The sequence below is a fragment of the Corvus cornix genome, chromosome 12 (genome assembly GCF_000738735.6).
Source record: "Corvus cornix cornix isolate S_Up_H32 chromosome 12, ASM73873v5, whole genome shotgun sequence".
In the NCBI taxonomy this organism is placed as follows: Eukaryota; Metazoa; Chordata; class Aves; order Passeriformes; family Corvidae; genus Corvus; species Corvus cornix.
In genome coordinates, this window is record NC_046342.1 from 8,858,855 (window position 1) to 8,881,338 (window position 22,484).

At 63.8% G+C, this 22,484-nt stretch overlaps 1 protein-coding gene across 1 annotated transcript in view; it reads left to right on the plus strand.

Annotated features, from left to right (window-relative positions):
- The first annotated feature begins 263 nt into the window (after positions 1 to 263).
- Positions 264 to 22,484, plus strand: part of COL7A1 (collagen type VII alpha 1 chain) — a 29,306-nt gene continuing 7,085 nt past the window's right edge. The window contains 98 exon segments of the mRNA XM_039558993.1: positions 264 to 324; positions 960 to 1,050; positions 1,159 to 1,339; positions 1,416 to 1,575; positions 1,669 to 1,762; positions 1,845 to 2,003; positions 2,208 to 2,371; positions 2,470 to 2,599; positions 2,698 to 2,820; positions 3,367 to 3,516; positions 4,210 to 4,329; positions 4,452 to 4,598; positions 4,738 to 4,854; positions 4,929 to 5,078; positions 5,282 to 5,410; positions 5,498 to 5,644; positions 5,809 to 5,934; positions 6,006 to 6,149; positions 6,231 to 6,356; positions 6,431 to 6,577; positions 6,658 to 6,786; positions 6,865 to 7,011; positions 7,176 to 7,295; positions 7,380 to 7,526; positions 7,604 to 7,740; positions 7,819 to 7,945; positions 8,024 to 8,167; positions 8,239 to 8,396; positions 8,500 to 8,541; positions 8,689 to 8,715; positions 8,831 to 8,875; positions 9,085 to 9,177; positions 9,507 to 9,578; positions 9,871 to 9,906; positions 9,980 to 10,033; positions 10,220 to 10,288; positions 10,379 to 10,492; positions 10,814 to 10,840; positions 10,985 to 11,038; positions 11,151 to 11,213; positions 11,336 to 11,395; positions 11,545 to 11,580; positions 11,708 to 11,752; positions 11,966 to 12,001; positions 12,123 to 12,167; positions 12,268 to 12,303; positions 12,382 to 12,408; positions 12,509 to 12,541; positions 12,722 to 12,793; positions 12,898 to 12,957; positions 13,066 to 13,101; positions 13,253 to 13,333; positions 13,460 to 13,495; positions 13,595 to 13,639; positions 13,738 to 13,809; positions 13,981 to 14,025; positions 14,132 to 14,158; positions 14,241 to 14,282; positions 14,907 to 14,987; positions 15,141 to 15,176; positions 15,278 to 15,313; positions 15,398 to 15,427; positions 15,429 to 15,479; positions 15,659 to 15,694; positions 15,926 to 15,997; positions 16,183 to 16,227; positions 16,410 to 16,445; positions 16,602 to 16,637; positions 16,745 to 16,804; positions 16,807 to 16,848; positions 17,003 to 17,038; positions 17,210 to 17,245; positions 17,406 to 17,453; positions 17,582 to 17,617; positions 17,793 to 17,879; positions 17,882 to 17,923; positions 18,088 to 18,297; positions 18,391 to 18,426; positions 18,606 to 18,650; positions 18,800 to 18,871; positions 19,006 to 19,050; positions 19,202 to 19,264; positions 19,352 to 19,396; positions 19,680 to 19,715; positions 19,996 to 20,031; positions 20,216 to 20,260; positions 20,496 to 20,528; positions 20,669 to 20,731; positions 20,820 to 20,855; positions 20,962 to 21,042; positions 21,142 to 21,210; positions 21,311 to 21,346; positions 21,442 to 21,483; positions 21,641 to 21,685; positions 21,818 to 21,862; positions 21,985 to 22,020; positions 22,145 to 22,204; positions 22,344 to 22,469. Of these exon segments, the coding sequence (XP_039414927.1) occupies positions 969 to 1,050; positions 1,159 to 1,339; positions 1,416 to 1,575; positions 1,669 to 1,762; positions 1,845 to 2,003; positions 2,208 to 2,371; positions 2,470 to 2,599; positions 2,698 to 2,820; positions 3,367 to 3,516; positions 4,210 to 4,329; positions 4,452 to 4,598; positions 4,738 to 4,854; positions 4,929 to 5,078; positions 5,282 to 5,410; positions 5,498 to 5,644; positions 5,809 to 5,934; positions 6,006 to 6,149; positions 6,231 to 6,356; positions 6,431 to 6,577; positions 6,658 to 6,786; positions 6,865 to 7,011; positions 7,176 to 7,295; positions 7,380 to 7,526; positions 7,604 to 7,740; positions 7,819 to 7,945; positions 8,024 to 8,167; positions 8,239 to 8,396; positions 8,500 to 8,541; positions 8,689 to 8,715; positions 8,831 to 8,875; positions 9,085 to 9,177; positions 9,507 to 9,578; positions 9,871 to 9,906; positions 9,980 to 10,033; positions 10,220 to 10,288; positions 10,379 to 10,492; positions 10,814 to 10,840; positions 10,985 to 11,038; positions 11,151 to 11,213; positions 11,336 to 11,395; positions 11,545 to 11,580; positions 11,708 to 11,752; positions 11,966 to 12,001; positions 12,123 to 12,167; positions 12,268 to 12,303; positions 12,382 to 12,408; positions 12,509 to 12,541; positions 12,722 to 12,793; positions 12,898 to 12,957; positions 13,066 to 13,101; positions 13,253 to 13,333; positions 13,460 to 13,495; positions 13,595 to 13,639; positions 13,738 to 13,809; positions 13,981 to 14,025; positions 14,132 to 14,158; positions 14,241 to 14,282; positions 14,907 to 14,987; positions 15,141 to 15,176; positions 15,278 to 15,313; positions 15,398 to 15,427; positions 15,429 to 15,479; positions 15,659 to 15,694; positions 15,926 to 15,997; positions 16,183 to 16,227; positions 16,410 to 16,445; positions 16,602 to 16,637; positions 16,745 to 16,804; positions 16,807 to 16,848; positions 17,003 to 17,038; positions 17,210 to 17,245; positions 17,406 to 17,453; positions 17,582 to 17,617; positions 17,793 to 17,879; positions 17,882 to 17,923; positions 18,088 to 18,297; positions 18,391 to 18,426; positions 18,606 to 18,650; positions 18,800 to 18,871; positions 19,006 to 19,050; positions 19,202 to 19,264; positions 19,352 to 19,396; positions 19,680 to 19,715; positions 19,996 to 20,031; positions 20,216 to 20,260; positions 20,496 to 20,528; positions 20,669 to 20,731; positions 20,820 to 20,855; positions 20,962 to 21,042; positions 21,142 to 21,210; positions 21,311 to 21,346; positions 21,442 to 21,483; positions 21,641 to 21,685; positions 21,818 to 21,862; positions 21,985 to 22,020; positions 22,145 to 22,204; positions 22,344 to 22,469 (7,386 nt within the window). The 5' untranslated portion in view covers positions 264 to 324; positions 960 to 968.

The window sequence follows — 22,484 nt, forward strand, 5'->3', positions numbered from 1 at the left end:
TCCTGCTTCATCCCTATCCCGGAGCCGCTGCGCGTCGTGCAGCCGCGGGGCAGCCCGGGGTGGCACTTGAGGGGGAAGAGCCCGAGGAGCTGCTTTCTTTCCTTCCTTCCCTCTCTGGGAGCGGGTAGGAAAAGCCCTTTGGGGGGCCGGGCTGGGCGGGGGCCGCGCCGCTCCGCTCCCCCCCCGGACCGTGCTCCGGGCCGCCCTCCATAAAGGGGCGGGAGCGCCGGGGGCCGGTGCGCGCCGGCACCGCCTGCGCCCGGCTCGGCTCGGCACGGAGCGGCTCGGAGCGCTGCGGGACGGAGCGGCCCCGCGGGGCGGCGGGTGAGCGCGGGGCTGTGGCGGGGGTCCCGCCGCGGGTGGGGGGCACTGCGGGGCAGGACCGAGCCTTTGCGCGGGCACCCGTGGGCACTTGCCCACCCTCCCGCGGCGGGGCTCGCACCGCCTGGGCCGGGCTGTGCTTGGGCTGGGACCCGGCATAGCCATCGCGGGGGATCGGGCCCGGTGCCCTTCGCCCGCGGCGGAGCAGGAGGCTGGCAGGCAGGGCTGCCCACGCTGGCTCCCCGCTGCCCTAGAGCACCTTCCTGGGGCGGGAGGAGCCCCTGCGGGCGGGGGGGCCGGGTGCAGGAGCGGCCGGGGTGCGCCGCTACCGCTGCCGTGGCGTGGGGCAGGGGAAGGGGTGGCGGAGGTAGAGACCGGGCTGGAGGGGGCCGGGAGCTCCCTGTACCCCCCGCACCGCGGACAGCCCCACCGGCTGTTCATGGACCAGCTGCTGTCCGCCTGCCCCGGCCCGAAGCGGGGCTCTCCCTGCCCCGTGGGGTGCCTGGGACGGTACTGGCACCCTGCCCTCTCAACGCTGCCAGGCGTTCTGACACGGGTGGTGCTGGGAATCTCCCGGACTGCTGTCCCCAGGGCGTGGGGCTGGTGTGAGACGATGGTGGCAGCATCCTCTCCTGCAGGCTCCCACGATGAGCAGCCAACTCCTGCTCCTGGCTGTGCTCCCGGCACTCCTGGGTCCTCCAGCTGCCATGGCACAGAAGAGGAGCCAAGGTGGGTGCTGAGCACTGGGTGCGCACTGTGGGTGGAACAATAAGAGGGGTCCAGCATCAATGCGCCGCACTGCCAGTCTGTGCCCTGAGTGCTGTCACTGCTCTCCAGTAGTGTGCGAGGATGTGCTGGAGGCTGACATCGCCTTCCTGGTGGATGGCTCATCCAGCATCGGCAGGAACAACTTCCGTGCTGTCCGCACCTTCATGGACGAGCTGGTGGGGCCTTTTGTGCAGGTGGTGGGCGAGAAGGCAGTGCGCTTTGCTGTGGCACAGTACAGTGATGACCCACGGTGAGCCCAAGGGAGGGGGCATGTGGGGTGCAGGGTGGCAGGGCTGGGACATGACAGTGTCCCCTGCACTCCCCAGGGTGGAGTTCCCATTCTCCCAGCACAATGATGGCACAAGTGTCCGGAGGGCCATCCAGCAGCTGAGCTACAAGGGTGGCAACACACGGACTGGTGCTGGCTTCCGCTACATTGCTGACAACTTCTTCGGTCCCACGCAGCGCCGGCCTGGGGTCCCCCAGGTATGTGCAGAGCAGTGGCCCTGGCAACATGGGGAGAAGTGTCAGGTCCATGGGCCCCATGCTGGATCCCACAGTTCTTGCCTGGCCCCGCAGATCTGTATCCTCATCACGGATGGCAAGTCCCAGGATGATGCTGAAGGGCCAGCATCAAAGCTGAAGAGCCAGGGCATCAAGGTCTTTGCCGTGGGTGAGCAAAGCTTCTGCGCCACGTGAAGGAGTCTTCTACTTGGTTCAGGTTCCTCCCTCACCCATCATCTCCCTCTGTGTAGGTATTAAGAATGCTGACCACAAGGAGCTGATCCGTGTGGCCTCGATGCCTACTGACGCCTTCTTCTTCTATGTTGGTGATTTCAAGCTGCTGGACACGCTGGTGCCGCTGATGACACGCAGGGTGTGCACGAGTGTCGGGGGCACCCTGCGCCTGCTGGGTATGGGCCCCCATCCTCCTCCCTGAGGGCCACAGGTGCTGATAGTGCTGGGTGCCAGACTGTGCACCCTTAGCATCCATCCGCTCTCCCCAAAATGACCTCCTGGCTATCCCATCACATCGGGCACACATCTGTGCTGCCCCAGCAAGTCCTCCCCTCTGCTTCATGCACTGTGGAGCCAACAGCCCCTTTGCTACCCCACAGATGGGCCAAGCCACACTGGCCCCTCCAACCTGGAGATCCCAGAGCAGGGCCTTGACCAGCTACAGATCCGCTGGAGAGCAGCCAGCGGTCCCATCACCGGTTACCGGGTGCAGTACGTGCCACTGACAGGGCTAGGGCAGCCGATCATGGCAGAGAGGCAGGAGGTGAGTGCCCCCACCTGACTGCTCAGAGTTCCAGGGGGTTCCTGGTGGCCCCAGGTGTGACCTGGGGAAGATGAGGGGGTGACACTGTTCCTGTCCAGGTGAGCGTGGGGCCACGGGACACAAGCACTGTGCTACGGGGACTGCGCATGGGGACAGAGTACCTGGTCACCGTCACTGCACAGTATGCCAACAGCATCGGCGAGTCAGTGTCTGGCCGAGCACGGACCCGTGAGTGTCCATGTCCGTAGGGACAGGGGTGAGTGCAGGCACTGGGTGCCCACAGCACATGGAGCTGGGGACTCATCCCTGCTTCTGTGTGCCTCCAGAAAGCCGTGCTGGCTCCACGCTGGATTTTCGTGTGGTGGAGACTGGACCAACGTTCCTGCGGCTGGCCTGGCAGCCTGGTCCTGAGCCCCCCCAAGGCTACAGCCTCAGCTACGCTGTGCAAGGTGAGGGGACGGTCCCTGCGGGGGTCGGTGCTCCCGGACACCGTGCCTTTGTGCAGCCCCACGGGCACAGGGGCGCATGGGTGAGGGTTAATGCAGGGATGCGTGCCCAGAGTGCTGTGGGTGTGTACACACCCACCTTCACCACGGCAGCCGGCACGCGTGCGCTGGGCGTGTGTGCAGAGGTGCGGAGGCAGCCTGTGTATTCCCACACCCGGAGGCTTCATGCGCAAGGCTCAGGGGGTGTGCTTGGGTGTGCACAATGGCTGGGGGCCTGGCGTGTGCCCCCATGGCTGCTGCACGTAGAGGGCAGGCAGCAGACCCCCATCCCAGCCAGGGACAGGGCTGGAGTCGCACACCTGGCAGCCCCACCCTGGCCTCAGGCTCTCCAGGGGGTGCCCCTACCCTGGCTCATGTCCCAGCCTCTCCTGGTGCTCCCCACCCCTGGCACTGACTGGCATCCTCAGGGCAGGGTGCAGGCCCACAGACACCCCTTCCCTGCCGGGTCTGGTGTGTGCCATGTCCCTGTGCACACCCACACCCCTCCAGGAGCACCCCAAAGGGAGGAGAAGAGCCTGGCGGCCAGTGCACAGTCAGCCACACTCAGCAACCTGCGGCCTGACACTGAGTACGTGGTGATGCTCCAGCCCCGCTATGCACAGCAGCCCGCTGTCCCTGCCACCCTCACTGCCCGGACACGTAAGTACTGTGCCCAGCCCTGGGCCCAGCTGGGGTTAGGAACGGGTTCCCAGCACATGGATGCGTCCCTCCAGTCACTGTGCCCCATTGGGATGGGGCTGCCTGGCCCATTGCTGCCTGTGGGAGCAGGATGGGGATGCGGGTGAGCATGGCTACAAGGTGATGCTCTGGGCCCCAAAAGTTGCTCCCAGGGCAGGGTGCAGCACTGTGCGCTCCCAATTTCCTTTGCAGCCTTCTGGGAGTGTTTCCACCAGAGCTTTCCTCCCATGACGTAAAAAATGTTGACTGAAAAAATGCAGGGTGTGAGTACAGCGCTCTGCAGGCGGAAAGTGTGGTTTCCCCCACGGCAGAGGCTGCTGGAAAGCATCTCTGGGTAGGACTGGGGGTGAGACCCCAGGGCAACACCTTTGCAAGCATCAGATTTTGGCAAACCAATTCCTTGAGCTGCCCCAGGCAGTCTTAACCCACAGAAAGTATTTAAGGCATTAAGAGGAAGACATTTGAGCTCCAGTTTGCATGAGTTTGATGCTTTGAAGGAGCCACCTGAGCTTGGGCTGCACTCAGTGACCTCAGTGTGGTTAGCATCCGTGAGCAGGGGCAAAGGGGCTTCCTGGAGAAGACAGTTTGCAGGTGAAGGTGCTGCCCCCTGCCCCATTCTCCTGTGGGAGATGGACAGTCACCTCACTTCCACAGGGCACCTGGTGGGCGTGCAGCACTTGACTGTCCACAATGTCTCAGCACAAAGCATGCTGCTGGCCTGGCAGTCTGTCAGTGGTGCTACCGGCTACCGGCTCTCCTGGGCGACCCTCACAGGTAGGTGCCTCTCCCAGAGCTTGTGCCCCTTCTGCTGGTGGCCCCTGTGAGGAAGGACAGGAGGGAGTTGGTGGCACCTGCTGCCTGAACCCCCCAAGGGACTGCTGCACTGGCTCCCACAGGGCAGGACAGGCACAGGGTGGACCTGGATGCTGGGCAGATGTCACATGCACTGGTGGGGCTGCAGCCCAACACCCACTACGTGGTGATGGTGGCCCCACTCTTCGGGCAGCTGGAGGGGCCCACAGCCACTGTGCGGCAGAGGACAGGTAGGTGTTGGGTACAGGTGATGCCATCCTGCTGCTGTGCATGGGAGCAGGCAGGGACCAGCCCTCATAGCCCCTACTCTGCCATGTGCTGGGTGGCTGGCAGCAGAGTGGCACAGGGCCCATGGGGTCCCTCTTGCAGAGGCAGGTACAGACCAGACGCTGCAGACCAACATCCTGGGCCCCACATCCATCCAGGTGCTCTGGACCAGTGCCCGTGATGCTCGTGGCTACCGTCTGGAGTGGAAGAGAGCCACAGGTGGGCTCGGGGTGCCTGTTGCCCCTCTGGGCCCTCCATGCCAGCAGCTGGCTGTGACCCTTCCCTTCCTGCAGGACCAGAGCCCCCCAGAATGGTGTCTCTCCCCAGCAGCACCAATACCTACCAGCTGACGGGGCTGAAGCCGGGCACTGAGTACCGCATCACCCTCTACACGCTCTACGATGGTGGGGAGGTGGCCACCCCCGTCACCACCTTTCAGACAGGTGAGTGCTGCTGTGGGTCCCCTGAGTTGTCCCCCACTGTCCCAAGCTTTTGGCATGGAGGGATGTCTTGCAGGGCGTTGCTCAGCCTGAGACTGCCTTGGCCATGAGACCCCCCAGCTGTCTGGTCACAGCCCAGGATGAGTATGGGGGCCATGCTGTCCAGGCTGTGCCGCTCCAGCCATGCCTCACATGTCCCCTCACAGGCGTGGAGGCACCCGTGGGTGCTGTGTCAGACCTGCGGCTCGTGGAGGAATCGGGCAGGCGGGTACGGCTGAGCTGGACCGGTGTCCCCGGTGCCACCGAGTACAAAGTGGTGGTGCGCAACAACCAGGGTGAGTCTGTGGGTAGGGGCAACGGGTGGCACCTGGGGGACCCTGACCAGCTGACACCGAGTGACCACACTGCCCTGCTCCTGGCAGATGGCACGGAGAGGACGAGGCGCATCCCAGGCAGCCAGACGGGGCTGGAGCTTGGTGACCTCCGGGAGGGCATCACCTACCTGGTGCGTGTCTCGGCGCTGGCAGGCAGTCGGGAGGGCAATGCTGCCACGCTCACCGTCCGCCTCAGTAAGTCCACATCAGGGTTTGGCGCCAGGAGTCCTGGTACTGCATGTTCCCACTCTGGCATGCATCTGTCGTCTATCCCCCCGCAAGCCCTTGGGGGGGCAGTGTGGCTGTGGGGTCCCTTTGGACTCCCCAAGGTGACGCTGTGGTGCTGTGGGGTGGTGCAGAGTATCCAGAGGTGGGCAGCGTTTCGGAGCTGCGGGTGATGGAGGCCGGTCCCAGCCAGCTGCGGGTCACCTGGCGAGGGCTGCCGGGCGCCGGGGGCTACCTGCTGACGTGGCAAGGCAGTGACGGTGAGTGTATGGACCATGGGATGCTGTGGTGGCAGTGCTGGAGCCCTTCCTATCCCAGCCATCTGTCTTAGGACTCAAGAAATCCCGCTTCCTCCCTGCCGACCCCACCACCTTCACCATCGAGGGGCTGCACGCCAACATTGTCTACACTGTCAGTGTGTCAGCCATTGTGGATGGCCGTGAGGGCAGCCCTGTCACTGCCACGGGACGGATAGGTGAGGTGACCCCTGCCTGACAGTGCTGTCTGGTGCCATTTGCTGGGAACCTTGGTGACAATGGCCCTCTTGGTGTCACAGTGCCTGAGCAGGTGGGGAAGGTGACCCAGCTGGAGGTGCAGGCATCCAGGAGCAACTTTGCCCGAGTCACCTGGGTCGGTGTGCCGGGAGCCACTGCCTACCGTGTGATGTGGAGCCGCAGGGACGGTACTGTGGGACGGGGATGGGGGCAGGCTGTGAGGGCAGCAGGGCGGGGGGCCTGATGCCACAGTCTTTGGCAGGGGGGTTGGAGAATAGCCGGCGAGTTCCTGGCCACACCAATTCCTTTGACATCCCCAACCTGGAGGGAGGCGTCTCCTACACTGTGAAGGTGGCGGCACTCATTGGCAACCGGGAGGGCAACCCCGTCTCCATTGTTGTCACCACCCGTGAGTGCTGGGGCAGGGGGAATCACCCCAGGATGGCACTGGGCACTCCGGCCCCTAATGCCTGCTCCTCTGCCCTGCAGCAGAGGCAGCCCCCCTACGCCCCGTCAGTGGCTTCCAGGTGACGGAAGCCTCGGAGCACCGCCTGCGCCTGACCTGGCTGCCAGTGGCTGGCAGCACTGGGTACCGCCTGCTCTGGCGCCTGGCTGAAGGTGAGCAGAGCTGGCCGGCGCTCCTGCATCCTTGCAAGCCCTCACCCGCACCCCCTCACCCCTCTCTGCCCCTGCCAGGGGGGCCCCAGCGCAGCCAGCAGCTCCCAGCCACCTCCAGCACCTATGACCTGTCGGGACTGGAGCCGGGCCGGCGCTACCACATCAGCATCACTAGCCTGGCTGGCAGCCGGGAGAGCGAGCCAGCCACCATCACTGCCATCACCGGTGAGGGATTGCTTGGGGCCAAGGCAGCATCCCCCTAACACATGGCTTGAGCCCAGAGGGGCACCCAGGGACTGGACTGTCCCAGCATTGGGCTGGGGAGGGAGCTGGGAGCAGGTTGGGGGCTGCCCCATGTAGCTGGGACAGCCTTTCCTCCTCCTTGCTAGGTGACTCAGGCCACATCACCAGCCTGCGGGTGACAGAGGTGCAGAGAGATTCGGTGACGCTCACCTGGACCCCAGTCCCTGGTGCCTCCGGCTACGCCCTCTCCTGGAGCCCTCCTGCAGGTGAGACGAGTGGGTGGCCCCGGGACGGCGGGCAGCATCCCCGCAGGGCCTTGCTGATCCCTCTGACTGTCCCCTGGGTGGCAGCTGGTGGGGAGAAGGGGCGGACGCTGCCCAGCACTGCCAGCTCCCAGCAGGTCTCTGGGCTGCGCCTGGGCCAGCGCTACACCTTCTCCCTCCGCCCGCTCCTGGGGAGCGCACCGGGTGCCGAGGCGTCCGTCAGTGAGCGCACAGGTACTGTGGGGTCACTGCAGGGCTGGGCTGGGCTCGTCTCCACTCTGGTGGTGGCTTCACTCCTTCCCTGCCTGCAGTCTGCAGGGATGCCCTCGGTGACGTTGTCTTCCTGGTACACGGCACCCGCGACAGCTCCTCTGGTGCCGATGCTGTCCGCACCCTCCTCTCCAACACCGTGTCCGCCCTGGGGCGCCTGGGCCCCGAGGGCACACAGGTAGGCTGCTGCCACAGCACTGGGGCACGGGGGGCATGGGTGGGCTGTGGTGCCCACTGCTCCCCTGCACCCTCGCAGGTGGCCCTGGCCACGTACAGCTACCGCAGCCTGCCCTGGCTGCTCCTCAACCGCTCCAGTGACCTGCTGGCCGTGCTGGAACAGATCCGCACCATGCGCTACGAGGAGCCCAGCGGCAACGCCATTGGTGAGGGGCAGCACTAGGAGCTGGGGCAGCGGCTTCTGGGATCCTGCTGACTGTCCCTTCTTCCTTCTCCCTCTCTAGGGGCAGCCATCACCTTTGCCAGGACCTACCTGCTGAGTCCTGGAGCAGGGCGCCGCCCCGGGGTGCCAGCAGTGCTGGTGGTTCTGGCTGATGGCCCCTCCGGGGATGATGCCATCACTGCGGCCAGGGATGTCAAGGCTGGGGGTGAGGATGAATGGGGTCTCATCAGGGTGTGCAGGGAGTTCTGTGGGGTGCTGAGGGTGCTCTCGGCTCAGGGGTCCAGGTGCTGGCAGTGGGCATGGAGGGGGCAGACCGGGAGCAGCTCCGGCGCATGGTCACCAGTGAGGACCCGCAGTACATCTACCATGGCAGCAGCCTGGCAGAGCTGGAGGGAGAGCTCACCGATGACCTCTGCACCATCATCTCCACCAGGGTAAGGGCCAGAGTACCTCAGGGGGTGTGGAGGGGGAGCAGCCCCAATCAGCCAGGGGGTTCTCTTATCCCTGGGTTCACACAGGCTTGTCTTTTCTTGCCAGCCAGAGCCAAAGCCGAAGCCCTGCCCTGTGCAGTGCCCCAAGGTGAGCCTCCCCATGCTATGCCATGACATGGTGTGCCACAGGTGCTCAGCATGGGTCAGGGACCCCCAGTTGCCAATGGCAGAGGCCCAGTGGGGAGTCAAGTACAAGGGTGCCAACCCCTAACCCCTTCCCTCTGTCCCCTTGCAGGGCGAGAAGGGAGACCGCGGTGAGGCAGTGAGTGCTTTGGTGACTCCCTGCCACCAGCTGGTGGCTTTGGGCAGTCTGCATCCCCCAAACCATGCCAACACCAGCTCACAGGGGATGCTCACCACTGGCTTTGTCTCTGCAGGGACTGCAAGGACGTATGGGACCACCGGGTCCCCCTGGTCAGCCGGTAATATCCTGATGAGGGGGCAAAAGAGGGGCAGCTCCCCAGAGAGGGCAGTGACGTGCTCCCCATGTCCTCATGTTCCCTTGTCCCTTTGTCCTGCTGGTGGGTGGGTGTGGGGCAAGGACGTGTCCAGCCCTTGCTACAGGGGTGGACAGGGAACACCTCTTGACCAGCACCTGCCACCCAACCTGTCCTCTCTGCTGTGTCTCCAGGGTCGCCATGGCCTTCCTGGGCCTCCAGGTATCCCAGGGCCACAGGGTCCACCAGGAGAGAGTGCTGAGCACCTGGGCAAGAAGGGGGACAGGGTGAGTACCTCTGGCCCCTCACCCAGGCACCCCAGGATCCCTGGACACAGTCACCTGCCTCCCTGGGCCCTCTCACTGCCCCTTGTCCCTTCATTCTCCTCCACACTTGTGCTTGAGGGGGAATCCTGCTGAAGAATCCCAGTCCAGCCCCATACTGTCCCCTCATACCCCAGCTCAGCACACAAGGGAAAGGCATCCTGGAACCCAAAGCTCTGCCTTGGGGCTGCCCTGGGCTCCCAGTGCTGGGACCAGCACTGCTTGGGGCACTGAAGGAGTCTGGCAGTCCTGGGGTACACCAGATGCTGGCATGATGCTCCTCTGTCCTGCAGGGATTCCCTGGAGCTGATGGGACACCAGGAAGCCCAGGACGCCCTGGGAATCCTGGATCACCTGGGCAGCCAGTGAGTAAGGGTGTCCTTTGGGTTTGCTGCTTCACAATGGGCTCTTCCCATCACCCTGCCTGCTGCCTGAGCCAGCCTCTGCCTCCCTGTTCCCTGTGCTGGAGGAGTCTCAGCAGCTGGCAGGGTCACTGCTGTCTCTGGTGTGTGTATCCCGGGCAAAGTGTACTGTCTATCCTTGCTTTGGCTGGAGCTCCCATGCCATGCCATGCCACCCCATTCCACTCCATCTCTTCCCATCCTCACTCCCCTGGCTGGCAGGGACGTGTTAACTTCCTGAGCTGTTGTTTTCCAGGGCATCCAGGGCATCCCTGGTCCTCGAGGGGATCCTGTGAGTATGGCCCCAGCCCTCCCCGGCCCTTCTCACACCCAACACCCCTCTCATTCTCATCTTCCCTTTCCAGGGGACACGGGGGCCCATGGGACTTACTGGCCCAAAGGGGGAGAAAGGTGAACCGGTAGGTGAAGGGCAGGGGGCTGCCCCACACTGGGGAGCACTGGGGACCCTGGTGGGCACATCTTGGCACCTGGCATATCCTGGCCCCAGGGTCTCCCCATCTCCCTGCCAGACTCCTGGCCTTGTGGCACAGTGGCCACAACAGGGCACATGGAGTCACTGATTTCTCCTCCCCCTCCTCATGCAGGGAGAGCCCAGGATGATCACGGATGGAGAACAGGGGCTGCCGGGCCGGAAAGGGGAGCCAGGTGTGCCGGTAGGTGTGGGAATATGGGTGTGAAGGGTCTCTTCCAGCTCCCCTAACCCATGCCACAGCCTCAGCTGATGGAGCACCTCCATCCTCCAGGGCAGCCCCGGCTCGCCTGGGATCCCCGGCCCACGAGGGCCCCTTGGTGATCCAGGCCCCCCCGGTCCACTCGGACCCATGGGGCTACCAGGACCTCCTGGAGAGTTTGTGAAGGTACATCTGCCCGTTGCTGCATGGGGATGGCTGGGGGGATGTGTGGGCAGACGGATGGGGGAGCAGCCAGCAGCTTGGAGCTGCTCCCCCGTGGACTCCTGCTGGCCCTGCTTGTGGGCTGTGCCCCCCAGCAGCTGTGCCTGCACACACAGGCACATGCCTGAGCTGTTGCTGGCACTGGGCAGTGTGGGGCGAGGCACATGGCATGCACACACCCTAATGCCACTGATGATGGGCTCTACACAATCTGTTCCTCTTCTATTCAAGGAGGGCACGGGGACAGCCCAGAACTGCCCTTATTTGCTTTTTTTGCCCTTGCAGGGAGAAAAGGGTGACCGAGGGGAAAGGGTGAGCGGCTTTGCATTTCCCTGACTCCTCTTCCCTCCTGGACGGAGGTCCCTTGAGTGTCCAAGGGTGCTGTAGCCCCTCAGAGTGCTGGGGAGGACTGAGCCCTCAGGGCAACCACACAGGAGCTGACACTTGTCTCTGCAGGGCCCCCCTGGACTCGTGGATGGGGCAGCACCTCGAGGGGAGCCTGGACCCCCAGTGAGTCCAGCCCCTAGGCCAACAGGGTTGGCAGAGGGGATCAGGGCTGCAATGGCTGTGTGTGCCCAGGGCTGAGTTGCATCCCCAGGGGCTGAGATGTTCTCCCTTACAGGGCCTGCCTGGGGACCCCGGGCCTCGGGGACCTGCTGGGCCCCCTGGCCTGAAGGGAGAGAAGGTAAGAAGGTGGCAGGGATGCTCCCCACTGGGGCCGGACCTCACACCACTCTCCAGTGGAGATTCCCATGGCATGGGCATCCCCATGTCATGAGCATGGCTATCACCTTTCCTAATCCCTAGGGTGATGGCACAGAAGGTTTCCCAGGGTCACCTGGCCGCCCTGGAGACCCAGGAGACAGGGTGAGTTTCCTGAGAGGAGGTAAGACAGGCAGGAGCTGGCCATGCCAAGAGCCAAGCCCCGAGGGCACATTGGAGGGCTCCTGCTTTGGACAGCCTGGGCATTTGCCTTGTCACACCACAGGTGACAACGTCTCCATCCTTCTTTGCAGGGTCCTCGTGGACCACCAGGGGAGCAGGGCAGGAAGGTGAGTGGTGCAGGGACTGAAGGGACACTCTTGCCATGCCTTTGGCAGGGAGAAAAGGGTTCTGCTCCAGGACCCAGGATGTCCCTCAAAGGTCCTGCTGCCCCTGACCCTGTTTCTCCTACACCAGGGAGACCGTGGGGCACCAGGCGAGCTGGGAGAGACGGGCGAGAAGGTGAGATGGTGCCAGGGCAGACCAGCACTGGCAGGTCCTGGTGTCCCTGAGACCTGGTGGTGGCTGTGCCTGGGGCTTGCTGTCTCAACCCAATGGGCTTGGATGGGATTCAGGGCTGAATCACGAAGAGTTCTGGGGCAGTGTGTGGGGTGGGGGCAGTGTGATGTAGAGGCAGGAAGGCTCCCTGAAACCCTCCTCTTCTTTGCTCTGCAGGGAGACCGTGGTGTGCCGGGCCCCGAGGGTGAGAAGGTAGGTGTGCTGTGGGGCAGCTGTGGCACGGTGGAGTGAAGCCTAATCTGCCCTGGAGCAGCCACCCTGGCAGGGCCTGGCAGGATGCCCACGACACCTTCCTCTCCCTCCTGTCCTGCAGGGTGAGACGGGAGCCCCAGGGCGCCCAGGGCCATCGGGCAGAGAGGTGAGTCAGGGTAGCAGGTGTGGTGCTGTGGAGCTGGGAGCTGCCATGCCCCATGTTCCCAAGCACTGCCAGCTCCCTGAGGTCTCTAATCTTGCCACAGGGAGCTCCAGGACCGGCTGGCCCTCGGGGGGAGAAGGTGAGAGCAAAATGGGGTTCCAGTGGGGTGGCAGGGGTCTGTTGGGGAAGGGACTGGCAGTGACACCTGTCTCTGCAGGGCGATCCAGGACCACCCGGCAAGCCAGTAAGTGATGCTGCCCAGCGGGTCCACCTCTGCCTGCCCCAGCCCCAGAACGGGGAGCCATGGGCAGTGCCCAGCATGGTCTCCTCTGCTTCTCCCCCAGGCTCCCAGTGTGGCCGGTGTTGGAGGAGAGAAGGTAACCCTGGCCCTGCTGTGCCCTCCACCCTCTGGGCATGGCCATGGGCTGGGGAGGGGGATTGCACAACTGGGCAATGAGCTGCACAGTTGGGCTCATCCTGGCCCCAGGCCTGGTTGTCCACAGATTCAGTGGGGAAAAAAAATGGGTGGTTTGGGGTGCTGATTTTGTCTGCTCCAGGGTGACAGAGGTTTCCCAGGACCAGAAGGACCTCCTGGCCCCAAGGGTGACACAGGAGATAAAGGTGCTCGCGTGAGTACTGCCTTGAGGATAGGAAGCACAGAGCACATGGCACAGCCCTCCCCAGACTCACGGTGCCTGTGCCATTGCTCCATGCTACATCCTTTCATGTCTAGGGTCCCCCTGGCCTGAGCATCCCAGGGCCAGCCGGCCCCAAAGGCGAGCAGGGCGATCGGGTGAGTCTGGGGGCACCCTGGGGGCACCAGCTCATGGGCCTGGTCCCTCCCCTGTCAAGGAGTCACCGAGGTTCTCAGTGACACATGCTCTTCCTCTCCAACAATCAGGGTATCATTGGCCTCACAGGCAGGAGTGGCCCAAAGGTAATGTCACTGCCCTTCCATCCATCTGTACGTCCATCTGTCTGTCTGTCCGGCTCTGGAGAGGCTGTCCCTGCAGGCTGTGCCCCTTCTCCCCCAGCAGCCCCTGTGGTGCCCCCACGCTGCCCTGACTGTTGCCCCTTCCTTTGCCCAGGGTGACCCAGGAGAGCCAGGGGAGAAGGGGGAGCCAGGCCGAGCAGGCGCCCCAGGGCAGATCGGGATGCGAGGCAAGGAGGTAGTGTGGGACAAGGGGCCATGGGGCACTGTGGCCCCGAGGAGAGGTGGGGCTGGCAAGGAGCAGGGGGATGCTGGTGACTTGTGCTTTTCTCCCCTGGCTGGTGCCCACTGACTTGTGCCACAGGGAGAGCGAGGAGAGAAAGGTGACGAAGGCACCCCGGTAAGTGAGGGTCCCCAGGACCACTGCCCCTCTTCCCACTGCCCCTCTTCCCACTGCCCCTCTTCCCACTGCCCCCACTCGCCCCCTTTTTCCCCACAGGGTGAAGCGGGTCTGCCTGGCAAGCCTGGAGACAGGGGTCCCCGGGTAAGTGCAGGGCTGCCGGGCACCCTGGGGCAGGAGAGAGACCCATGGCCTCCGGGTGGCTCCTGCTAATGCTCATCTTCCCTTTGCCCTCCACCCAGGGCCTGCCTGGCTACCGTGGCCCCCCTGGGGAGAAGGGTGACTTGGGGGACCCAGGACCTGAAGGCAGGAATGTGAGTACCCCCCTTGTATGTACCCACTGCTCCATGGACACCCACCACCCCTCACACTCCATTGCCCCGCACCCACCCTTACCGGCCAGGGGGTACCCACCACCCCACAGGACCCACACCCCGTGGGTCCCCCATTCCCTCCCCCTCTGACTCCACCCCTCTTTCCTGCAGGGCAGCCCTGGAGCACCAGGGAGCAAGGGTGACCGTGGGGACCCGGTGAGTGACACTGGGCCACGTGTGGCCCCCCAACCCCGGAGCCAGCTGCGCCCTCCCCTGGGCTGCACCAGCTCCCCTTAACCTGCTTTCCTTGCCCTTCTTTCAGGGGCCTCCTGGACCCCCAGGAAGAACTGTACGTTCTGTCTCCCTCTTCTCCCTGCCCATGGGCTGGTGTCCAGCCCCATGTGTTCCAACAGCTCCTCTCTGCCCCACAGGTCGATGTTGGGCTCGGAGGAGCTGGGGAAAAGGGGGAGAAGGTAATGAGTGAGTCCCTGGCATGCTGTGGTGGGCTACCCTCTGCTGTCCTCTGGGCTCTGCCTGGGCACTGGGATCATTGTCCATCAAGCCCTCCCTGCCCAAAACAGCCTCTGCCATGTGCAGCTGATGTGCACCACGACTGAGAGGCACATGGGATCCAGGGACACATGGGCTGACACTCCTGCTGGTGCTGGGAGGAGGCCCTGTAGGGCTGAGGTCTCCAAAAGAATTGGTGTGCTCCTGGCTCCCCAGCCCCACAGGGGTCCCACGGCAGCACCCTACACTCTGGGCATTCTGCTTTTACAAACCAGCTTAGGCTCAGGACAGTTTTGGCCACAGGCAGTGCTCTGTGCTGGGTGGCATTGTGGTCCCCAGCTGTGGCTGAGCTGGCTCCTGGCTCAGCAGTGCTGCTTGGTGCCTTCCTTCTGCAACCACACTCTGGCCTCCACTCCCCCAATGGGAGCTGCATCGAGCCCAGTCACCTCTTTTTCAGCCTGTGCCTCTTCTTTTGAGACCTTTTCTATCACCTCACCCCTAAACTACACCAGCACCAGCACTGTGCACTCTGGCACAGGCTTGGCACAGCACAGTGCCCTCTGACCGCTGTGCCCTTTCCCTGGCAGGGGGACCCTGGCGACCCTGGCGAGGATGGTGCCAAGGGCGCCCGGGGTGATGCTGGCTCCCCTGGAGTGCCTGGAGAGAGGGTAGGTGCTGGGTCCCTGGTGTGGGAGGCACTGGGACAGCACAATGGGGGATGTTCTGCAGGGGGTCCTGGTGTACAGGGACTGCCTGCAGAGCACCCAGGATCCCCTCCTTTCCCCCCATGCCCCACTGCTGAGCATGTCTCTCTCTTGCAGGGTGTGGAGGGCCCCCGTGGCGCCCCTGGCACACGGGTAAGTGTCCCCTTTCCTGTGGGGGTCTGAACAGGGGACCCGTGCCCTGTGCAGCTTCTGTTAATGGGAAATGATGCTCACTTTCTCTTCCCACCCCGTAGGGTGACCCTGGGGACCGAGGCCTGCCAGGAGAGAAGGTGAGGGGATTGGGGGCTAAGGGCTGCCTCACAGCACCCCCATCCCACCCAAAACTCCAACTGTCCTGCCCTGCTCTCTTACAGGGGGACCGTGGCCCACCAGGGCTGGATGGCCCGCAACGGTCTGGAAGGCAAACCTGGGCCCCCAGGGCCTGCTGGGCTGCGGGTGAGTGTGGTCCAAGGTGGGGGAAATGTCTGTCCCTGGGTGCCACGTGGGATGGAGGGATGATGGGGTGGGAGGAGCTGTCCCCCTGCACACCCTCTGCTCCAGGCTGGGGATGCTCTCGAGGGGGGGCCTTTGGCAGGATGGGAATGTCCCTGTCCTCACCTCCTCCTTGTTTGCAGGGGGACCCAGGAAAGCAGGGAGATCCTGGCCGGGATGTAAGTACCTCTGGAGAGAGCAGCTTTAGGTTGTGTTCCTGCTGGGGCCATCAGACTTGCAAGGGACCAATGTCCTGTCCCATGCTACTTGGCCCAGGGCAGTGCAACAGGACCCGACCCTCCCTGTCCCCAGCAGGGTGCCACTGCCAGACACACTCCCTGCTCCCAGGGCTGGCTGTGGCAGATGGGTGCCCTGCTGCCTTGTGCTCCCACCATCTCCTTTCCCCACAGGGGCTGCCCGGGCTGCGTGGGGAGCAGGGACCACCTGGCCCTGTGGGTCCCCTGGGACCACCCGGCGTCCCTGTAAGTACCAGCCAGCCTGGGGACACATCCTGCCCCATGCCCTCTTGGATCCCAGCTGGATCCATCAGGCAGCTCCCCCTTCCCTGCACCTTGGGGCTCCAGTGGGGCCCAGGCACCCCTGGCTGCTGGTGTCCCTGGCTGGTGGAGAACCTGGGGGCTGCCTCACTGCCTTTTTTTCCTCCCAGGGCAAACCCGGTGAGGATGGCAAACCTGGCCTGAATGGCAAGAATGTGAGTAGGGGAAGCAGGGCTTGACTTTGGGGCTCTCCCAGGATGCTGAGGGATAGTGATCCCAGTACAACATAAGGCAAGGGGAGGAGTGGCAAAGAATCCTCATGCTCTGAGCCATCCCCTGGTTTGTACCCATGCTGAGATGGTTGAGTGGGGTGCTGACAGGCAGCCTTTGTCCCCAGGGAGAAGATGGGACGCCAGGAGAGGATGGGAGAAAGGTAAGGAGATGATCCATGGGTGGTTCCTGTGTGGTTCCTGCATGGTCCCTATGTGATCCCCACAAGCCTGGTGGCTGCTCCCTGCTCGGACCAGGAGCACCATTTTGGGCCATGGGATGGGGCAGCATCCCTCAAACTCCTTTCTCTCCTGGTTAGGGAGACAAAGGGGATACAGGAGTCCCTGGCAGAGAGGTGAGTACTCCCCAAAGAGCAGTGTGGTGATGGGGGGTGCTGGTACTTGCCCCCATCAGGGACAAACCTGGGTCCAGGTTCTGGGGGTGATACTGCTCTCTCGGCAGGGCCGCAGCGGTGCCAAGGGCGAGCAGGGGGACAGAGGAGTGCCAGGCCCCCTCGGCCCCCTGGCCTTCCCGGTGTCCCAGGGCTGGTCGGGCCCCCAGGGCAGGTGTGTAGTTCTCAACCCCACGGTGCCACTCAGCACCAGACCCTGGCGTCCGGACTGCTCTGAGGCAGGCAGGACCCGCATCCATGGCTCCCTCAGGGCACTGCCCTGTGTCCATGGCTGCTGGGTGCTACTGTGTCACCTCCATGTCTTCCAGGGCTCCCCAGGCCTCCGTGGGGTAGCCGGACCAAAGGTAAGTGTGCTCCTGCCCCCCAGCCCCCCAAGGTCTGGGGGGGACCACATGCCAGAGGGAATAAATCCCTGGCAGGAGTCCCCACCTCCATGATGATGGGGCTGGACCCTGGTGCTGCAGTTGGTTCTGGGAAGCCTGACTGCTCCCCTTGACCCCTTTGCTGTGTTTCAGGGGGACCCAGGGGAGCCTGGACTGCGAGGGGAGCCGGTGAGTACCCAGCACTGAGCCTGGCAAGCTGCGAGCACCCTAATCACAACTACAGCCCCTGCCCAGGCAGCACCAAAGGGATAACCCTGAAACCTCACTGCTCACCCCTCTGGCTGCACCTCTGTACATCTTCTCATTCCCTCTTTTCCTGTAAACCTAGGGGCGACCTGGCAACCCTGGAGCACGTGGAGACCCTGGGACTACAGTGGTGAGTCCCTACCCTGACCTACTGTGCTGGGACAGCAGCATCAGCCCTGGGGGATGGAGAACTGTCCACAGTCCCCAGGGTGGGAACAGACGAACACCTGCTTTGTATTTCATGTCTTTCTATTGCAGAACATTGAACGTAGCCTGGAAGCGCTTGGCATCAAGGTATGTATTTCCTGACTGTCAGGCTGGAGCTTTTTCCTGCCACATGGCAGCAGGAAGAGGGCATGGGCAGTGGTGGGAGATCCAAGCAATTTAGGGCGGGTTAGCAGGACTGTGGGGTGCTGCCACAGCAGGGTTCCACTTATGCCCTGACCAGTGGCTCTCTCCTCCCTCCCAGGTTTCATCCTTGAAGGAGCTCACGGGTGCCTATGACGGGAGCTCAGACTCGTTTCTGCCAGTGTCTGAGCGGCTGCGGGGCCAGAAGGGCAGTCGGGGGATCCAGGAGAAAGGGGGCCCCCAGGCCGAGAGGTGAGCAGAGCCAGGCTCGATGCCAAGCCCAAACACTCTGCCCCACTCCCGCTTTCTGGGCTGGCTGGCGGGGGTCATGCAGCCAGCTCAGCCCTGGGGTGTTTGGGGGAGGCTTGCAGCCCCGCCTCAGGGCTGGCTCTGGCAGTGCAGCTTATGTTTTGCAGGGCTCCTTAGGCTTCCCTGGCGAGCGAGGACCCAAAGGTGACAAGGGGGACCCTGGTACCCCCGGCCCGCAGGGCCCCATGGGCCGGGCCGTGGGTGAGCGGGGTCCCGAGGGCCCGCCTGGGCAGCCAGGGGAGCCTGGCAAGCCAGGCATTCCCGGAGTGCCAGGCCGGGCCGGGGAGCTGGGGGAGTCTGGGCGGTCTGGTGAGAAGGTGAGTGTGTGTGGAGGTGCGAGGTGAAGTCTGGGGGACCTGGTCTAGAGGCTTGGGGACAGCCCTGTGACAGCCACCGTGGTGTTTTCACAGGGCGACCGGGGCGAGAAGGGTGACCGAGGTGAGCAGGTGAGCTGGGATGGGGACATGGTGCCCTCCACCCCCTCTTGTGTTGTGCCCCTCTTGCGGGGATGCAGGGCTCTCCGTGGGGCAGGCGCATGCCCTGCAGAGGCCAGGAGTGCCCATACCAGGGTGGCTCTGCTCTCCCACGCCCTTTGACACTCAACCTATTTCTCTACCCTTCCCAGGGAAGGGATGGCTTGCCTGGACCCCCAGGGCCCCCAGGGCCCAAGGTAGGTGATGGCTGCTGCTGGGGACCATCATCAAGGTGCTAGCCTGCCACATCCAGTCCCTTGGCACAGGGGCTTGGGGAGGGCTTTGCCCCTGAGGGGACCTTCCTGAAGTCCCCTGGGTGCTGGCCCTGACTGAGCCCTGCCCACAGGTAGACGTGGTGGAGGGCAGCCTGATGGGCCTCCCAGGCGAACGCGGCCCCATCGGACCCAAGGGAGTGAAGGTGTGTGGCTGGTCTGAAAGGAGAAGGGCAGCCAAGGCAGCCGAGCTGGGGCAACATCATGAGCTGGGACTGAGGATGGTGATGGTACAGAGGGGCAGCAAGGGCTGATGGCATCTGTCTTCTTCCCAACACAGGGTGAGCCAGGAGCCGAGGGCGAGCGGGGACCCAAAGGAGATAAGGTCTGAGGTTATAAGTCTCCAATGTCAAAAGGGAGCAAAGCCCTGCGTGGGGGCACTGCTGGGCACACCCCTCTTTGGGTGTCAGCAGGCTCTGGGAGGTCATGGGAAGATCCCTGTCTGTCCTGTGACCCTGTGCCTGTCCCCACTGCAGGGTGAAGGTGGCTCACGGGGTGACCGAGGGGAGCCTGGCGAGAAGGGCAGGGACGGCGCCCCGGTGGGTACTGCACTGTTCCCCTGCCTGGCACTGACCCCAGCCCCTGCCTGGCACTGACCCCTTCCCCGTCTCCGTCTTTTGCTCCAGGGTCTCCCGGGTGAGAGAGGGCTGGCAGGCCCTGAGGGGAAGCCGGTGAGTGGGGACATGGTGGGGGGATGCAGGCTGGGATTGGGGGAGGTCCTGTGGTGTCACACGAGCCATCACCAGCACCGGCAGGAGCTTTTGTGCCTCATTCACCTCCTTCCCTGCCCCCTCTCACCTCCCTCACCCCATGCAGGGCCTGCAGAGCTTTAGGGGGCCTCTCCTGGCTGATTACCACACACTAGGAATGGGGAGCATCCCTGGGGGGCAGGCAGGGCTGTGTGGATGTGGTGGGTTTCTGCTTGTCCACTGACCCTGATGTGGTTCTTTGCAGGGCTTGCCAGGCTTCCCTGGCGTGCTGGGACGCCCGGTAGGTGTCTGTGTGTCCCCCATGTCCCTGTGCCCCACCACCTCAGCACACAGCTGGGGGCTCGTGGCCGTGAGTGCTTGGTGTTTGAATCCATGGGGGTCACCCTGTTGCTGGACTGGGTCCTTGGCCCCCCACAGCTTAGCAGGACCTGTCAGGCTTGTCTTACTTGGTGCTTACAAGAGCCGCTGGCACTGTCAGGGTCTGCTCTCCCTGGGGACACCCCATGCTCCCACTGGGGAAAACCCATTTCTGCAGTGATCCCATTTCTTCCTCCCTTCAGGGCAATCAGGGAGACCCAGGACCCCCAGGACCTCCGGTAAGGAGCCACCTTGCACCAGGTGCAGGGGACTGTCATGCCAGGGCAATGTCAGTCAGGGTGGGCATTCCCCCAGGGAGTGGAGCTGGGGTGGCAGTGCTGGGACTGAGTGGCCCTGCTGCCCCCTCCCTGTCCTGTGCCACCAGCAAGCACCACCCCAATAATGTCCCCTTGTCCCCTGCAGGGCAGCACTGGCCCACCAGGGACCCCGGGCCCAGCTGGTGCCAAGGTAAGGCAGAGGCATTGGCATCTGCATCAGCATTGCCATGTCCAGCCTGGCAGAGGGAAAATGGTGCCTTCCCAGATTTGGGGACTGGAGGGAGGGCCACATTTTGGGAAGTTTTGGGCTGGAGGGAGGGATATTTGGGCTGGGCCCTCTCCTGGATCCAGGTATGCAGATATGGCTGTGACCACAGTAGCTGGTGGGTTGGGGTGGTGGGGCTGATGCAGCATGTTCTTCACAGGGTGATCCGGGGGACCCTGGCTCTGGCATCCGTGTGAGTACTCATACCTTCCCTGCCAGCACCCACCTGACCCCCCCAAAATCAGCCAGTCACACTCCAATACACCTTCCCACAGGGGCAGCCAAGGTCCTGGCTGTGCCATCCCCTCTCTGATGTGGCTGTTTCCATTGCAGGGCTTGCCTGGCCCCCAGGGCAACATGGGCCTGCCAGGACCCCTTGGCCCCCCCGGTCCAGGGGTGAGTATTTGCAACACCCCAAACCCACCCCTTGGCTGTTCCTGGTGCCTGGGATACTTCTTGATTCCTGCTCATGTCTCCATTGCAGGGCCCACCGGGTGTCCCTGGGCTGCCAGGACAAGTGGTGAGTGTGCTGCCCCCCACATCTGGCTGCCATCGGTGTGGCTGCTTGGGGCTGCCTGGGGGGCTGTAGGACCCCCACGCCCCAGCCCCACTCTTACTGCCTGCAGGGGGAGAGTGGGAAGCCAGGTGTGCCAGGCAGGGATGGTGTGCCAGGGAAGGACGGTGAGGCAGGAATGCCTGGGAAGATGGTATGTTGATGCTCACCCTGCCCCATCCCAGGGGAACCCCCATGCAGCTCAGCCTGGGTTGTCTGCAGCTAAGGCTGAGGGCTGTGCCGCTTGTACCAGGGCTTACCGGGACCTTTGGGGCCTGCTGGTCCCAAGGGAGAGCCAGGGGATGCTGGAGCCCCAGGGCAGGTGAGTGCAGAGCTGCCTTGTCCAGTGTTCCTGGCCAGGATGAGGGGGAGCATCCCTGTGCAGCCCTCCTCACCTGCCCACTCTCTCATCTGTGCCCCAGGCCATCGCTGGTCCCCCCGGAGCCAAGGGAGAGAAGGTGAGGAGCCAGGGTGTGAGGGCTGGGATGGGCAGGGATCTGCTGGGCACTGGCATCCTCTGTAGGCACATCTGAGCACCCACGTGTCCCTGCAGGGCGAGCCGGCGCTGCTGGAGGGTGTGCTGCTGGGAGAGCCCGTGAGTCACCCCGTAAACCCCGACACCCCCATTACCCCCATCTCCCCTCATTAACCTTTCCCTACCATTAACCTCATCCCCTCCCACCACCCTTGCCTTCTGGGGAGCAAGCCAGCCCTGTGGCTGCCCCCTCCCCTAACACTGCTGTCCCCAACAGGGCTCCAAGGGTGACCGAGGCTTGCCAGGCCCCAAGGGCGAGAAGGTGAGCGCTGCCCTCTGGGTTGTGGGGTCCCTGACACCCTGGCTGCTTGGCCACAGTGTGGGGATCCAGCTGCAGCTGCTCCCCCAGCTCATAATCCCACACATCTGCTTTTTCCTTGTTTTCCCCTGCCAGGGGGAGCCAGGAAGGTTTGGGGAGCCAGGAGATCCTGGGGAAGATGTGAGTAGGAGGCATATGGGGGTGGTGGGTGTATATTGGGGACAGTGGATGCTGGCAGAGGCTGGGATCTGTGCCCTTGCCACCTACTGCCCAGGTCTTCTGGGGGCTTGGTGTCTTCACAGGGAGCCAAGGGATCCTCTGGAGCCAAAGGGGAGAAGGTACGTGTCCCCTGCCCCCCGGGGGATCCCCCACCCTGGGGGATGCTGTGGCTGGCCTGGTGGCCCTGGCACCCCCATGCCCACCAGCCAGGTGATGTGCCACACACTCACTGCCACCTCACAGGGATCACCGGGTGTCGGTGCACGGGGACCACCAGGACAGGATGGGCCTCCAGGTTTGAAGGTAACCTCGGTCCTCGTGTCACCCTGGCTCTGATCACGTCCCTAATGCCCCAGTGATGCTCTAGCTTGGCTGGCTGAGTGAAAACCACACTCCTGAGGAGCTGCTTTTGTGGGCTTTATCTTTTACTTCCCTGCTTCAGGGTGACACTGGCTTGCCAGGATTACCAGGACCCCCAGGCTTAGCAGGCATTGCTGGGACGCCAGGACAGCCAGGCCTGAGAGGGGAAAATGGACAGCCTGGCCCTCCGGGTTCCCCAGGAGAGAGGGTAAAGACTACAACC